Below are 18,616 nucleotides of genomic sequence, written 5' to 3'. Positions count from 1 at the left end.
GCTGCTTCAATACCCCCATCGGGGAACAGCTGTGTCCTGAGGGACACAACGGTACCCCGATCGCCGCTCTGCGGGCCCCCGGGGGCCCGCAGTAGCGGCGGAAAGCCGAGGCCGTCATATGACGTCCACCCAGGATGGGAGATCCCATCTGTGGACGTCATTTGACTATGGCCGGGTATTGAAGCAGTTAAATCAAACCTTTTTACTAGTGATTTAAATCATGACTTAAAATCAAGTTTTTAAATTGACTTGATTTAAATCAAATCCACCCTGGCTGGAGTTGGCATCTGTGAAGCCGCTAGGAGTCACAGTCCATTTCCCATGGTAAACAGGCCAGGGCCAGGGACCTGAAGACCAGCAAAGAACTGGCCTGGGTTAGGACTGCGCTGGATCTCTGGACAGGTAAGTATCCTTTTATTAAAGGTCAGCCGCTACAAAATTAGTAGCTACTGACTTTTACCATTTTTTCTCTAGGATGAAGATCCTCTTAAGGCCCCTTTCACACTTGTGAAACTTGTCCTGCGACTTGGGACTGCAAAGTCGCATAACAAGTCGTACCCCATGATTTCCAATGAGTACTGTTCATATCTGTGCGACTTCGAGTCGCAGCGACTTCCCTGCACTACTTTGGTCTGACTTTGATGCGACTTGAGGTCCATAGACCTCAAGATTACACAGGCATTGCTTAAGTCGCGCGACTTTTAGGTTGCACAAATGTGAAAGGTGCCTTAAGTTACTCACCACACCACCCATGAATACAAACAACTAAAACACATAAATTAAACCATTTTGGTAAAATAATTTTTTAGAATAAGGTATTTACTAAGACCCCTTTCACACTGAAGGAATTTTTACGGTGCTACAGCACTAAAAATAGCGCCTGAAAAAAGCCTCAGCTGTAAACCCAGTGTGAAAGCCTGCGTGCTTTCACACTGGGGCGCTGCGCTGGCAGGGCGTCACAAAAAGTCCTGCCAGCAGCTTCTTTGCAGCGGTGTAGGAGCAGTGAACACACCACTCCTGCCCATTGAAAACAATGGAGCAGCGCCGCTACGGATTTAACTTCTTTTCGGCCGATTAAACAACGGTAAAGCGGCGCTAAAAATAGCGCCGCTTTACTGCCGACGCCCGGGGCAGCTCAGTGTGAAAGGGGTCTAACACTCATTAATAAACACATTTATTGAAAACAAAACTTCAAGCCGAAGCAGAACAGTAGAAGCTATATTAATAATCACACTAGGGCTGAAACAACTAATCGATTAATCGACAACTAATCGATTATGAAATTAATCGATTACTATTTTCATAATCGATTAATCGGCCAGTAACATAATGGGGTTAAAAATAATAAAATTAGCCCTTTATAGTACAAAAAGAGCAAATAATCGCTACTGTAAATATTACTTTCACAGTTCTACAGTAAAAAAATGAACCCCTTACAGTAGTGATCATTTGCTTTTTTTGTACTATAAAGGGCTCATTTTAGTTTTTTTTAACCCCATTAGGTTACTAAACATTTTAGACCTGTATTACATCTTTGTGTTTTTTGGTGCTTTTTGCAGAAACACACTACAATTCATTTAACATGGTTTTCTATGGGACACTTTCACAACTATACTTTTTTTCAGCCGCTGCATATTTGGAAAGGGTCAGGGACTTTTTTTTTTTTTAACGCAAAACGGTGCTTTTTTGGTTCAATATACTTCAACGGAGAAGCTGCAGAAAAGCATGTAATTCGTTTTTGCAACAAATTGGCCAAAAAACTGTATTTCTCTTCTAATAGTGTATATATAGTATATCTCTTCTGTCTGTTATTCTCAGAGTGGATTTAATATTTTGCTCCCTAACCATATAGTTGGTTGTTTATATTTACCACTGCATAGAGATATTTAAGAATACATTGTTTTTTTTTTAAACTTTACACACTAACTAAATTATACACCACACTTTTTTTTAAGGTTATTAACCGATTAATCGATTAATCGAAACAATAATCGACCAACTAATCGATTATGAAAATAATCGTTAGTTGCAGCCCTAAATCACACATTCCGATCCAGTATGTACATACAATCTAGCACCTACCATGCCGTTGTAATGCTACTGATCAGCTTTTCAGTTCCATCAGAAATGTCACAAGGAAGCAGGATTTCCACTGGCTGTAAGCGAAATATTCTAGTCTCCAGTTCAGAGCAGCACTTCGAGTCAGGGAAGTTGTCATATATCACCTCTCCTGTAGAAGGCTGAACAGCCTGTGTAAGAAGAAAAAAATGTCTTTGTAAAGAAAAAGTGTATTATATAAATTCAAACACAATGTTCTCTCAAAGAAAAATGTACTTTGGAAAATTCAGGATACATTTCTAAAGTATTTTACAGGCCAAGCCCGCCTTTAAAAAGGTGTAAAAAAAAATAAAATAATGCATTTAGAATCTTATTGCATAGCAGCCTGCATTGCACCGGCCTTCAGTAGATCATAAGTGCAATGCCTGACTCCTGTAAACTCTTTCTTGAGCTCTCTGTCCATATAGAGGTATGGGCTTTCAGTAAGGCCCCTTTCACACTTGTGCGACTTGGGACTGCAAAGTCGCATGACAAATCTCGCCCCATGATTTTCAATGAGTACCATTCATATCTGTGCGACTTCAAGTCGCAGCGAATCAAAAGTAGTCCCTGCACTACTTTGGTCCAACTTTGATGCGACTTGTGGTCCATAGACCTCAAGATTACACAGGCAATGCTTCAAGTCGCAGCAAAATATCACGCCAAAATCGCGGGATGTGAAAAGGGCACAGTAGCTTAAAGTGGTATTAGACTGGTAGTTTTTTTTTAGCTTGTACCTATAGGTAAGCTCACAATAAAGCATACCTGTAGGTATGTAGGTACAGTGAATATCTTCTAAAAGTGTGCAGTTTAGGAGATATTCACAGCTGCGTCAGTCGGTGACGTCACCAGAACATTATGCCATTAACCTGCAGGGGGCCCGCTTTTTTAAGCTGTATTAGCTTCATTAATTTCCTTTTTTTTACTTTAGCCTTTTTTCCCTTTATTTTCACTTGGTGATCCTGCCAGTAAGTCTGTTATTTTTCCACTTCAGCTTTTATTCATTTATGTAAAACCTTTATTCCATATTTTTTTCTGTATTTGAAAATTGGCAAACTTTTCAATAAAAATTACTATATTTAAAAAAAAAATTAAATAAAAAACTTTATTCCAAAATGAACCTAGTTTTGACAGCTACTGACTTCCCCTTTCTGGTGGGATCACTTTCTATCAAAGTTTCCCACCCACCCACAGCCTTCTGGGAACCTGAAGACCAGCAAAGAACTGGCCAGTGCTGGATCCCTGGACAGGTAAGTGTCCCTTTCATAAAAGTCAGCAGGTATAGTTTTTGCAGGTGCTGTTTTATTTTTTATTTTTTCACACAGCGTGAGGAACCTCTTTTGTAAGCCGCATTATATAAATTTTTGTTTAAGTTGAATAATGCTTTAAGTGAATATGTCAGTTTGCTCAAACCATTAAATACCCCTCATAGGTGACACGTTTGTGCGATCACCATTCAACATTCAACTTGCTCATGAAAATGGCAGAAGTAACAGAAACAAAACATGCATTCAGCAAAGAAAATCCAAAATACTTAATTATATGTTTGGAGCAAGTCAGTGAAAAACACTGACTGAAGCCAAAAGGGCGACATGACAGCCAGGAGACTAGCATTTTCCGATCATGGTGAGCAATTGTATTCTATGTATTTCTCCCACAGATATGTAACCCTGCTAATTCCTATGTGCAACAAAAGAAAAAAGATCTACACAAAACAGAAAACAAAAAAACACAATCTTACCACTAGACCAAAGAGTGGCCTGTCAGATTTCTTGTTTTTGGATCTCTCCAGATTTTCAGAGATACATAAAAGGTAGCTGTTTGGGCACTCTGTTGTGACTGTCCCAACCTCAAGTGATTCATCAATGTTCATCAAAGGGTTCACATGTACACAGAGTTAAGGTTAATACAACATATATAAACGTCCTTCTGTTTCCTCAACTCTTTAAACTGGAGTTCCATGCAAAAAGACAACTCAGTCTCAAACAACTGACCACCCCACCCCCTTCATTTTTGGATATTTACATTTTTCTTGTCTTTGTGGTACCTTTTCTGCATTTTTTTCGATGGGACTTCCGTCCTATGTCGCCGCGGCGAGGTATATCACTTCCACAATTGCATCAGCCTCCCCCCCCCCCCGCCTTCTGGGACCTGGATATGGATCGATCGGCTTGGGGCGTCGACACTGCGGGCTCCCTGGACAGGTAAGTGTCCTTATATTAGAAGTCAGCAGCTACAGTATTTGTAGCTGCTGACTTTTAAGAAAAAAATTTCCCCCAGGCTGGAACTCCATTTTAAAGCAAACTATTTAATAAAATGAACTAACCAGTCCGAGATTTTGTATTTCTGTCCATCCAGTCCTGAGAATTACACAGCCAAGTCCAGTCTTGCAGGGGGAGAGGCTGCTACACTTTCAAATATACTTCATGTTGTATTCCTGGACTTTAAATGTTTTTGATTAGCTTAGCAACAGATGGGAGTGGAAGATGTGTTCTACCAGCAGAAAATATCACTTTATACTCAATGGGGAAAGTGACATGGTGACATGGTCGCTTTAAGAATAATTTAAAGTGGAGTTACAGCCTGGGGAAAAAAAATTAAAAGTCAGCAGCTACAAATACTGTAGCTGCTGACTTTCAAGATAAGGACACTTACCCGTCCAGGGAGCCACTATGTTGGCACCCCAAGCCGATTCGTCCATCGCTCCGAGTGCTAGTAAGGGAAACCGGCCCTCAGGCTTCACAACCGGTTTCCTACTGTGCATGCGCGGGTCGTGCAGCCCTTTCTAAATGGTCCGTCATCTTTTGGGAAATGCTCAGGTCCCAGAAGGCAGCGGGGGGGGGGGGGGAGAAGGGGGGGGGCACAATGCGATTGCAGAAAAGACGTACCTCGCCACAGCGACATAGGGCAGAAGTCCAGAAGAAAAGGTACAAAAATATTTTATATACACACACATTATATATAAAATACACACACAAAAATGAGGGAGGGTGGGGTGTATTGTTTAAGACAGAGTTGTCTTTTTGCTTGGAACTCAGCTTTAATATATCAGTAAGCTTATAGAATATACAATGTACACTTTGATTATCTTATCATTAAATAATGAGCCTTTAAAGGGTTTGTTCGCTTTTCTGCACCTTTTCAAAAAGTCCCCCATGATGGATTCCCATCACCCCAGCTCAGCCGCTACTAGAGGGAGAGAGGGTTCAATGAGAGGTGCCCTGCATATAAGCAAGGTTGCTGCTAGGGCTGCTAGGGGTTCACTTCTAACAATCGCCCCATTCTGCCATAAGGTCTCGTACACACAGTGCGTGTTCAGGGCCGTGCACCTGCATGGATGTTACATTTGGAGTTGAATCTGTGTCAATGCAGCCACTGTGTCCCAATTGACATCAAGAGGACTGCCTGCATAAGAATGTACAGAATACCTGTATGGGTAAACATGGCCCACCACAGGCGTACGTTTTAGTATGCTCCATGTGACTGAGGCCTTAGTCAGGATAGGGGGAAGGACTCAATCCCCCAGATCTTTTTGTGGACAGACCCTGCAGGACACAGAGGCATGCAATGGAAAAGTTTCAGATGTCTAAAATCTGATCTCATCGGATTGAGTAAAAACATAAGGAATTGTTTGGGAAAAAGTACAGAAAGGTGGAGTAACCCTTTAACGTTCTTATACTGAAGTCCAATGTTTTTCCAGTAGGTGTGTAATGTCAAAGTGTTTACTCCAAAATATGTCCGTTCACCAAATAATCACTCAGTAAACATACAATTCTGAAGACATAAAAAGAAAAAACTTTTCCAAAGGTAGCACCGAAGGAGCTAGTAGAGCCTCTGAAAGTAATAATGATGAAACGGAATCACTCTGTATAAAAGGATATCTTCTCCAATGAGTGTTGACTTTGTGTACAGGGCAGAAAGTCGTCTGGTAAACAAAGAATTCTTGTTGTCACCTGCTGCCTTCAGCGCTGCCGTTTCTGTTTGTTTAACTACGCCAACCTGCAAGAGGAACAGAATTGCAACTTCATGAGACTGGAGCACCACATAGTGGAACATTATAGAATTACAGGATGTGGTGATAAAGAGACGCAGAACACATGGATGAATGAACACATTTGAAAATTATAATTAAAGTGGTTGTAAACACAATTTTTTTTTTCTTTAATGCATTCCCTGCATTATAGCAAAACTTCACTTGAAAAGCTGTTTGTCCTCCTCCTCTATTCTCACTGCAAACCTTTTTTTTTTTTTCCGCAAGGAGCATGGGCCTAGTTTTGACAGGTGAGTGCAAGTTTGACACCCCAAAACTCCCCGCCCACAACCTCCAAGGACACGTCATGGGACCATTCAGAGGATGGGGACCCAGTTTTGAGCCAGCAGAAAGTCAAAGAAGGCTTCCCACCATCAGGACTGAAGATCATAGAAGACCCCGCCTGGATAAACACAGGACTAGATCCCTGGACAGGCAAGTGTCTTTATTAACCACTTGCTTACTGGGCACTTATACCCAGGCCAATTTTCAGCTTTCAGTGCTGTCACACTTTGAATGAGTTGCGTGATCATGCAGCACTTGACCCATATGACATTTTTATCCTTTTCTTCACACAATTACAGCTTTCTTTTTGTGGTATTTAATCACTACTGGGTTTTTTGTTGCTCAACAAACATAAAAAAAGACCAAATATTTTGAAAAAATAAATAAATAACACACGTTTTCATAGTTTGTTATAAGATTTAGCTAACAGGTAATTTTTCACCTTCATTGATATGCGCTGATGAGGTTGCACCGGCTCCTGTTTATATCAGCTGTCATTGGCTGATTTAGGCCCGCGCTGTAGCCGGGGAATTTAGGCCCGCACTGTAGCCGTTATTCGGCTATAGCGCAGGAATCGAGTGGTTAAAGTCAGCAGCTACAGTATTTGTAGCTGCGGACTTTTAATTTGGTTTTTTAACATGACTGAACATCCTCTTTAAAAAGGTAAAAAACGCCCCACTACCTGTTCTACCCTGCTCCCACCTCGCGCTGCTATCAAAATCCTGTGAGGAGGAAGCAAAGACATGGCTTACCAGCACTGGGTGTGTCTATAAGCACACATAGCCCAGCTAGAAAGCACGTGCACACAGATGCCTCCATAGCACCTGGCTTGAAGAGAAGGCACCTAGAGCGGAGAAGGCAGACAGGGGACTGCTAGAGGGGATAAAAGTGACCACTCTGTGAAATATTGTTGCACAGGGCAGGTATACCATCGTTTTTATTTTAAGACTTTAATTTAATAGCCTTTAAAATCATTTTAACATGTCATATGAACCAACAATGCACAAGTCACCATTTCAAAATTATATTATTTTATGTTAAAAAGTACTTCGTCTTTTAGTGCTCTCATGTGACCTTAAGCCTAGGCAAAGATTTCAGACTCTCTAATTACCAGGAGAACGGGGAGCATTTCAAATCCTTATAGACAGCAGAGAGTATTCTGTTTTAATGAGACAGCTTCTGTCAGATAGACTTGCAGTGAGGTAAACAAGCCCAACCAGGGAGCAAATATAAATACCACATGCAAATATAAATTTTAATAATACACATAGAATAACATCAATGCTAGAAGCACAGAGATCCCATCGACAGGGGGGGGGGGGGTCTCAATTCTAATGGCCAAATCCCTCTTCACAGAAACTTTACAAGTTAAAACGGACCCCGATGGGAGATTTATTATACTCACCTTACAAATTGCCTCTGACAGTCACCATAGTGAACATTTATATCCCTCCCCCTTTTTTGGTGGAGGCATTGTCCAAACTGTCACTCATGCTATTATCAAGACCCCCCAGGCTCATTACTTTATGTGGGCGACTTTAATGCCATTTTGGACCCAACCATGGAGGGCTTTAGGGGTGGGGTTTTTTTTTATTGATTAGACACAAGTTCACGGTCTCACAGAGATATGGCGCTGGAAGCATCCGGATGTCTACCAATACTCCTGCCGCTCGGACTCTTTCTACACCATGTCTCGGATTGACCTGGGGTTTGCTACAGAGGACATTCTTCCCATTGTGTCTACGGTGTCCTACTTGCCCAGGGGAGTGTCAGATCACACTCCTCTTTCTGTGGACCTCCTCCTTCTCCCAGGCTTGGGCCCTTCTATTTGGCACTTGAGTTCCTACTGGCTGGAGGATGAGGTGGTGCAGGGGGAATGCAAACAGGTCATTGCTGGTTACTGGAAAGACAATCAGGGCACAGTGGATCCATTGACAGAATGGGAGGCCTTTAAGACTACACTGAGGGGTACCTTTATGTCCATAACTGGTGTGATAAGCAAAAATAATCAGCAACGCACTGAGGAATTGAGGACAGTCATGCTGACTGTCTATGCTACTAACCCTGACTCCAACACAAGAGATATATGGCTACAGAGTCGCAGGGAATATGAGCTCTGTTTGTTAGATCTTACACAAAAAATGCATGCTACACGCTACTCAGAAGTCGTTTGAGCATGGTAACAAAGCTGGGCACCTATTGGCATACCTGACTAGACCTGACCGCTCTCCTATTTCTATCCCAAGCATTCTAACTACACAGGGTCAGATTAGTGACACCCCTAGGGATATTATGGAGACTTTCTTAGACTTTTATAAGGACCTCTATACCGCTAGAGTTGACTAAACCGAATCACAATTAAATGACTACTTGGACGATATATCTCTCCCCTCTCTATCGACTGAAAGAAGAGAGGAATTGGAGGCACCCATTTCTGTAAACGAAATCGATGCGGCCATTTGGCAACTACCAACACATAAGACGCCAGGCCTGGATGGATATCCGGCCGAATGGTATGCCCAGTTCCAAGATCTGTTATGCCCATTTCTTTTATATACTTATAACAAGGCCATTCAGTGTAGAATGGCCATATCTCTTTCAAGTGCTGCAGCTATATCTTTTTGGCCCCCGTATTATAGCATGGATAGGACGCCTCTATACCTCCCCAGTGGCCCGTATCCGAGTTAACTCACATGTTACCGATTCTTTCCCAACTGACTAGGGGCACAAGGCAGGGGTGTCTGTTGTCACCCCTCCTATTCGCTCTAGCTATGGAGCCTCTTGCTGTACCCATCCACTCCTCCCCCTTAATTAAGGGTCTCCCCATTGTTACCATAGAGGAACGAATCTCGCTGTACGCGGATGAGAACCTGGTATACCTGGCTGATACTCATGAGTCACTTCACATGCTTTCCGAAATTAACACCTTTGGCGACTACTCTGGCTTCCGGGTGAATTGGGATAAGTCCAATATTTTTCCTTTAGATCCCGCTGCGATCCCCCAGATTCACCCAGACTGCAGGTTGTGTCCTCCTCTAGGCATATGGGAGCTGTGGTACAGATACCTCTATCTTCCTACATTGCTAATAACCTAGGTCTCTTATTAACTCAGCTGCAAGAACAAACCAAGCAATGGATGGATTTGCCTCTAGATCTCATGGGCAGGGCCAACACCCTTAAAATTATACATCTACCTAAGTTATTGTATGTTCTGGCTAACTCCCCTTGCAAAATCCCTAAATCCATTTTTAAGCGTATAGACACGATCTGCACAGCGTTCTTATGGCATGGACGAACCCCCCCCCGGGTGGCACTTGAAACAATGAGGTTGCCGACACATAGGGCAGGTTTAGCGTTTTCCTAACTTTTATCTCTATTATCTAGCATCTCAATTCGTCCATATTTCTGATTGGCTGCACCCGGCTGCAGCTAATGCATGCACTACTACTGAGGGAGCCATTGCCTCTTCGCTAGAGACCCTCCATAACATTATCTATAGAGGCTGGGTTCCAGTTCGTCCCGGCACATCCATATTAGCTACTTCTCTTTCGTTATTCCGCTCAGTTGTTTCGAAGATATCCAAACAATCTTGGTCGACCTCTCCCAATAACCCGCTTTGGTTCAATCCCAATCTGAATGAACTGTACTCCCTATCCAATCCCTGGTACTCTAAAGAGGTTAAATACCTATGTCATTCATATGATCCACAGGGTTTTAAATCTATCAAACTACGCATTGACTTTGACTTACCACGCTCCTACTTGTTCTACTATTATCAGCTCCGTCATGCTGTTCGTGCCCAGTCAGGCTCCTTAGAAGACCCTATAACTATACTCCCATTGGAAGAGCTGCTAAGACACCCTGACCCCACTAAACTCATTTCCACTTACTATGCTGCCCTCAAGACTGACTTGAACCCTAGATTCCATATGGCTCAGACAAAATGGACCTCTATGGACATTTCCCTCATAGACGATGACTGGTCGGATTTTAGTGATACATACAAGACCTCAGTTATCTCATCCAGGGACCGAATTATACACATCAAAATCTTTCACCACTCCCACCTTACTCTAGCTAGGTTACATAAAATGGGGCTAACCCCTTCGGCTGAGTGCTTCCAAGGCTGTGGCCAAACCGCTGATTTCCTACACTGTTTCTGGTCCTGTCCAGTGGTTCAAGACTTCTGGGCAGAGGTCGGTTCTTTCGTCTGCTCAGCGAACATTGTCCATCCCAAGAACTGCCTTCTAGGCATCTTTTGTGACTTACACATACCGTCTAATGCTAAGAGACTACTCTGCATTCTGTACTTCTATGTTAAAAAGTCTATCTTGCTGTCTTGGAAGGGAACATAGACCCCCCTGAAATCCTTATGGTTAAAGTTAACCAACGATTCTATACCATTATACAAACGTACTTTTGAATTTCAGAAAAGGAATAAGACATTTCACAAAATTTGGGGTAGATGGATAGCGAGTCCTCTGACCCTTACCCCAAAGTGAATACATTATAATTAAATTTCTTGGTCATGCCACGTACTTCAATGTGCTGATCTCCACTGTTGATATATGAAGTTCACACTCAAAAGGGAGTGCTACTGGCCGATAAATCTAACAGTGATATATCTAAATGGGTATAAAGATTATTCCACCGATTAGTTCAGGTACAGTGTCCTAAATTTTTTGGGAAGGAATGTATTCTTATGATGAATAAATACAGTCCAAAATTGTAAAAAATAAGTAAATAAACATCGCCATATCTCAAATCACAGGAGCTTTACATAGAACAAAAAATATTCATCCTCCAGAGGCGCATCATGTCAATAATAGAGTCTCAGTCTCTGTATATGGCCATTTATACAGGGGTCTATCATGGGACTAGGGTACCCATATAGTCTGAAAATGGCAACAAAAGTAACCAATTAGCTACAGAGGCTGTAAGAAACAACAAAGTAGTGTATGGCATAGTCCCAACTACCACTAAAATAGCGGCGTAGGGACCACAGCCAATGATATACAGAGCTATAACGCTCTCATAGCCTGATGGACTCACGTTGTAATTGGAGGAGTGAGATAGTATGGCTCCTTCCGTCTGCCAGATGAAAAAGACTGGACAGAAGGGACCATGCACTGTATACAGTGCCTTGCAAAAGTATCCACCCCCCCCCCTTGGCTTTTTACCTATTTTGTTACATTACAGCCTTTAGTGCAATGCTTTTTTAATCTGAATTATATGTGATGGATCAGAACACAATAGTCTAAGTTGGTGAACTAAAATATATACATAAAACTAAAACTATAAAACTATTTTTCAGAAATAAAAAAACTGATAATTGTCATGTGCATATGTATTCACCCCCTTTGTTATGAAGCCCATAAAAAGCTCTGGTGCAACCAATTACCTTCAGAAGTCACATAATTAGTGAAATGATGTCCACCTGTGTGCAATCTAAGGGTCACGTGGTCTGTCATTACATATACACACCTTATTGAAAGGCCCCAGAGGCTGCAACACATAAGCAAGAGGCACCACTAACCAAACACTGCCATGAATACCAAGTAACTCTCCAAACAAGTAAGGGACAATGTTGTTGAGAAGTACAAGTTCGGGTTAGGTTATAAAAAAATATCCAAACCTTTGATGATCCCTAGGAGCACCATCAAATCTAGCATGACCAAAATGGAAAGAACATGGCACAACAGCAAACCTGCCAAGAGAAGGCCACACACAAAAACTCAGGGACCGGGCAAGGAGAGCATTAATCAGAGAGGCAGCACAGAGACCTAAGGTAACCCTGGAGGAGTTGCAGAGTTCCACAGCAGAGACTGGAGTATCTGTATATAGAGCAACAATTAGGCCCCTTTCACACGATCGGACCGTTCAGGTCCGCCTGTCAGTTTTGACGGCGGACCTGAACGGGCGATCCATGTTAGCCTATGGAGCGTCGGATGTCAGCGGAGACATGTCCGCTGACATCCGACCCCGTCCGATCCGCTAAAAGCGGACGTATGGCTCTACGTCCAGATCCGTCGCTGGCGGATCGGATCGGGTGAGATCTGACGAAAACGGACACGCTGTCCGTTTTCGTCCGATCCCTCCATAGGCGGCAGCGGCGCCTGACAAGCCCCTCCCCGCTCAGTGAGCAGAGAGGGACCTGTCATCCGCCGGCTCAGCGGAGATCAACGGAATGATCTCCCGCTGAGCCGGCGGACCGAGGCGGGCTCCGTAGAAACGGAGCCCGCCTCGTGTGAAAGGGGCCTAAGCCATACGCTACCTAGAGTTGGGCTTTATGCCAGAGTGGCCAGAAGAAAGCCATTACTTTCAGCAAAAAACAAAATGGCACATTTTGAGTTTGCAAAAAGGCATGTGGGAGACTCCCAAAATGTATGGAGGAAGGTGCTCTGGTCTGATGAGACAAAAATTGAACTTTTTGGCTATCAAAGAAAACGCTATGCCTGTCGCAAACCCATCACATCACCCAAAGAACACCATCAGTACAGTGAAACATGGTGGTGGCAGCATCATGCTGTGGGAATGTTTTTCAGCAGTCGGAACTGAAAACTAGTCAGAGTTGAGGGAAAGATGAATGGTGCTAAATACAGGGATATTCTTGAGTAAAACCTGTACCACTCTGTGTGTGATTTGAAAATCTGTGGTCAGACTTAAAGATTGCTGTTCACAAACGCAAACCATCCAACTTGAAGCAGCTGGAGCAGTTTTGCAAGGAGGAATAAGCAAAAATCCCAGTGGTAAGATGTGGCAAGCTCATAAAGACTTATGCAAAGTGACTTGGAGCTGTGATAGCCGCAAAAGGTGGCTCAACAAAGTATTGACTTTAGGGGGGTGAATAGTTATGCACATTGACTTTTTCTGTTATTTTGTCCTATTTGTTGTTTGCTTCACAATAAAAAAATAAAAAATAAAAAAGGAAAAAAAAAACAAAACACCATCTTCAAAGTTTTGGGCATGTTCTGTAAATTAAATGATGCAAATCCTCAAACAATCCATGTTAATTCCAGGTCGTGAGGCAAAAAAAAAAAAAAAAAAAAAAAACCATGAAAAATGCCAAGGTGGGTGAATACTTTTGCAAGGCACTGTATATATGTTGGATGAGAGATAATTGCAGACACCTAGATCAAATCATTTGATCCTATGGTGTCTGCAACAACGCATCATCCGGTCCAAGTGTGTATACCCAGGAAGCAAGCCCATTGTAGTTGGCGCCTAGCTGTGACGTCATGCAGCGGCACCGTGTGGCGCACTGACGCAACGATGTGTCAGCGTCACGTGACGCCCTGTCAGTGACTGAATGGGCTCAATGTTAGTGTACATTGAAGCTTCCTAGTGGTCAACCGACAAACAGCAGGAGCATATAACGGGAATGCAAAACATCCTCACAGGAGAACGAGTCCCCGAAAGCCTGCATGATATATGAAGTAGAATCAGAGTAAGGCCGTGTGACATGTGTGGCTCGGATGGAGCATTAGAACCGAACTAGAACAGCAATAATACAATGAAAAAAATATGAAACTGAAATAAAGGTAATGTGGTAATCTTAGATGCTAGGAATTCATATACTGGTACATATATAGACGGCCAATGAAATGCCTACAAGGTAAAAATTGGTCATACCGCACACATGGGATTAGTATAGACAACCTGTATACCATGAATATATATATATGTGTGTACAGATTTAATCATGCCTATACCAGTAAAGAACAATCAATGGAAAAACAGTTGGTCATGGAACTAGTACTAAACATTTTGCATCAGTTGTGTAACTCAAATGGTTAAAATCCTAAAGTGAAAACAAGGGAGGAAAAAGGAAGAGAAGTACAAAACTTGGGTAGGATTATGAACGGGAGGAGGGGATATATGTAGGGGCGAATGGAGACTAATACATCTCAGGACCCCCAGAGATGAAGCCCTCCAAAAATGGTTTGAAGGAGATTGTCTTGTTAAGTCCAGGAAACGATGTTGCAGTCAACTTAAATATCCATCGTTGTTCTCGCAACAAAATCTTATTCCAGTCCCCCCCCTCATTCCTGGGTGTACCCTATCAAGTATTAGAAATTGAATGTGTGAAAAGGTGCCATCATGAAAGTGTATTGTGTGGGGTCCCAGTGGTAAGTCTGGGTTACATGATTTCATGCTTAAAATGTGGCGGTATGCTCTTTGCCAAAGTTAATTTTTAGTTTTGCCTACATAGAAGCATTTGCACTGCAGGAGGTATACCACCCCAAATGTCTTGCAGTTCGCAAAATGGCTAGGGGTAAAGTTGACTTTGTTCTGAAGTTTTTTCGGGTACCAGTATCCATGTATTGACAATAGCCACACCCTCCAAATATGAAGGTACCCAACCTCTTACATGGATTCTTTGTACCCCCCTTGTATTCACTGGGGACTAGTTTGTCTCGCAGAGACCTCGCCCTGTAAAAAGTAAATGCTGGACGTTCCAGCAATAATGGTCCAACTATGGGATCCAGTGCTAGAACATGCCAGTATTCGTACACGATATTCTTGAATCATTCTTGTTGATTCGAAAAACGAGTGATAATCCATAGCTAGTTACCATCATTTTTCTGAGTCTTCGTTCCATACAGTAGTTCTTGCCTAGTTTTTGATATTGCTTTCCTAAACGTTTTTTTAAGGCATTTATGAGAGTATCCACGTGCAAGGAGTCTTGACCTAAGTTCATCTGCTCCTTCTTAAAGGTAACCTCATCTGAACAGTTGTGTCTGATGCGCAGGTATTGGCCAAACGGTATTGATTTAACTAAATTGGCTGGATGAAAGCTAATGGCATGTAGAATGCCATTACTAGCCATTGGCTTTCTATATAGGCTGCTTGTAGTATGCCATTTGCATATTTGTGTATATAGATATCCAGAAATTCAAATGTTGGTATTAGATGTCATGATGAAAGTAAGGTTAAATGTACTGATGTTCAATTGTTGCACAAAAGTCTGCAACAACCCATCAGGACCGCTCCAAATTAGTAGTATGTCATCGATGCAACAAAACCACACTACCACGTGGTCCAAAAATGGAACCAAATCATCCAAAGTATTGATCATTCGTTCCCACTCCCCCAGGTACAGATTGGCTTAGGAAGGGGCACAACAGGTGCACATAGCTACGCCCTGTACCTGGAGGAAATGGGAACCATTAAAGACAAAATTGTTGTAGTATAGAATTAATTCCATCAGGCTACGAAAGCGTTATAGCTCTGTATATCATTGGCTGTGATCCCTACACCGCTATTTTAGCGGTAGTTGGGACTATTCCATATACTACTTTGATGTTTCTTACAGCCTCTGTAGCCAATTGGTTACTTTTGTTGCATTTTCAGACAATATGGGTACCCTAGTCCCATGATAGACCCCTGTAGAATTGGCCGGTTAATTTGGGGACGCTTGTATATAGAGAGTGAGACTATTATTGACATGATACTCCTCTGGAGAAGGAATATTTTTTGTTCTATGTGAAGCTCCTGTGATTTGAGGTATGGCGATTTTTTTACTATTTTGGACTGTATTCATTCATCATTAGAATACATTCTTTCACCAATAATTTAAGACACTGTACCTGAACTAATCAGTGGAATAATCTTTATACCCATTTAGATATATCACAGTTAGATTTATTGGCCAGTAGCACTCCCTTTGAGTGCTTGTTGCGTCTTACGTGAATCATTGTCGGTCGGAGATACCCTTGCCTGCTGTTCATCCTTGCCTGCTGTGGTCCATCAGAGCGTGGCTCTGATGGACCACTTTCTCTCTTCATTTGTATAGTTATTTTCTGCTGTTTGGGTGAAACCCTTACACTTGGGGTCAGTATTTTCAGCTGTTAATTCATTGGTGATGTCACAATATGCATGCTTGATCTCTCTGTATGAAATGTAAGATGATTGTAATATTTATATCTTTGCACCGTTACATATTTCTGATGACATGTATTCTATCATCATAGACTTAAGCCACAGCTCTGGAAGTTTCAAGCCCTTTTAGTCCCTGAATATCTGCACTGTTTTTTCAAAACGCGTTGGACACTCTGTTGGTTTGACAGTTTTGGGCTTCCCTCTCAGCCGTTTTCATTTCTGCCCCCAACACGTTTGTTTTTTGTTATATGTACTAATAAATTTGTATCTATTTATGATTACTGTTTGTGGTCCGTTTAAAATCCCAACCTGAGGAACTTGTTTTTTTACTATACGTATTAGGGATGTGGTCCGCAAACAGTACAGTCAGCTAGCTGTGGCAAACTCCTTTTTTACTATGAAGTTCACAGTGACAGTGTGGTCAATTCCTGTACTTATGCAATTAATAATCACACGAGATATTTGTTTGACTGAAAGAGTGTATTGCTTGTTTATGTATAACAATGAACAACCAAAGTTTTTTTTGGATGTTGGTTTGTCTTTAAACCCAAAAAAAATCTTAAAAAAAAAAAAAAATAAGAAAAATCGGATCCCATGGGTGTTCCCATGGGTGTTCACACCCATGGGACCCGATTCTGCAAATCGCACTGCGTTTTGCAAACTGATTTCAGGGTGTCATTAACTTAACAAACACTTCCCAATAGGTTTGTATGAACGGGTTGCGATTTTGATGCAGTGTGGAATCCACTGTGAATTTGCACCATATTTAGTGTGAACCGAGGCTGAATGTCACAAGCACCAAACCTTCAAGTAATGCTAAACAAACACTGTTTAATTTACATTTCATTTACATTGTCCCTTCTATTCTGAATATGGATGATGGCACTGTAATTTTTTTAATAATATAAAAAAAAAACAAAAAAAAACAAAAAAAAAATACACACACACACACACACACACATCTCTACTGAACCTTTGGCACATGACCTAGCTCTTTCCCAGTCTGTCTGCAGGGAAACATAAGCAGGAGGAGCTTCTAGTCCTCTGCTACCAGTAACATGTTCAAAATAGAATAAAACAGCCTTTGGAATACAGAGTAAAAATAATTACTATCAATAAACTGTTGTCATACAAATGTATATTTGAGATAAAATCATTATTATTTTGTGGAAATAACATGGTGTGGGCGGATTTCTGCCAGTCACAGGCTGTGTCACACCCCTTCAGCTTGTGTCTTCGAATAAGAGGGAGGCGAAGCCTTTATTAATCTACATGTAATATCCCACCCCCATTGTGTTTAGCTGCTTAGTGGACATGGAGGAGGAGGGAGGGAGTGGGCTGTCATTTACCACTGTGTATACACCCACACGTGTGGCTCTTAAGTCACATGGGCTGCTCAGATATGATAATGCTCACCATAAAAATACACTAAAAACTGAGCATGTGCAGAGTTGCCACCACAGCTGCAAAATTCCTAGCTAAATTGGGGAGATGAACATAAGGGGGAGATAGAGAACAGTATGATAAATCAGGTTTGTTGCAGAATACAGAAAACAAATCTCATAGTGACTGAGTATGAACAACATGTAATGCACCATTTATTGATAGTTTTTTATGTGGTGGGTTTAGTGACCCTTTAACAGCAGCTGAATATTTCTGATGTGTGTCTTTTAGGACTAAATTTCAGGTATGGTTTTTTTTCTGCATAATCCCTATGATTAAGCCGCGAGAGGCAGAGCGAAATGCGTTGGAAGCATGGCCTGGCTTGAGTCCAGGCTGGGGCTGCCATTCATCTCTCTTCATGCACACGGGTCTGCTTTATGATGTGCGCCTTCTGGATCTTTTCCATTTTTGTACATAGTTGCATTGTTTCAGCTTTGACCAAAGTATGCATATTTCATAACTGACTGATCTTTTTGGAAGAGGAGAAAGACTGTAATAAAAGTCTCAATTACAGCGCCCTGTTGCATAGTAACCACAGGGGGTTGGTTGCTCATTATGGGCGCCATTGTGAGAACATCTATCTCCTTAAATGAGAAAAATACAAGGCATTTTTTTGATTGGACAAGGTGGAGATTGTGTCATCACCACCCTGCCTCTCTTCCTCATCCAATCAGAGAATGCTCTGCATTCATTAAGAAAATGCAAAGCTTTCTGTGAAGGGTGCCCTTGGAGCGACTTCCTGTGGTTATTATGTAGCAAGGCAGCCACTCAGCACAAGATCCAGAAGACAGCAAGGATAACTGTAGTAGCAGTGGCTACTACAATGATTCTCCTCTTCCACAGGTATTGGACAGGTATGGAACAAACCTACATTACAGA

At 42.0% G+C, this 18,616-nt stretch overlaps 1 protein-coding gene across 1 annotated transcript in view; it reads right to left on the bottom strand.

Annotated features, from left to right (window-relative positions):
* The window catches only part of MSH3 (mutS homolog 3), a 322,177-nt gene that overhangs the window by 266,890 nt on the left and 36,671 nt on the right, over positions 1-18,616 (bottom strand). The window contains exons 6-8 of the mRNA XM_073624435.1: positions 5,979-6,096; positions 3,839-3,984; positions 2,083-2,249 (exon numbers count right to left, since the gene is read on the bottom strand). Of these exons, the coding sequence (XP_073480536.1) occupies positions 2,083-2,249; positions 3,839-3,984; positions 5,979-6,096 (431 nt within the window). The remainder of the gene's footprint in view (positions 1-2,082; positions 2,250-3,838; positions 3,985-5,978; positions 6,097-18,616) is intronic.

Source organism: Aquarana catesbeiana, linkage group LG01, assembly GCF_042186555.1.
Source record: "Aquarana catesbeiana isolate 2022-GZ linkage group LG01, ASM4218655v1, whole genome shotgun sequence".
NCBI classification, from domain to species: domain Eukaryota; kingdom Metazoa; phylum Chordata; class Amphibia; order Anura; family Ranidae; genus Aquarana; species Aquarana catesbeiana.
Note: the sequence above shows the minus strand (reverse complement) of the source record. Positions and strands in the feature narration are given on the sequence as shown.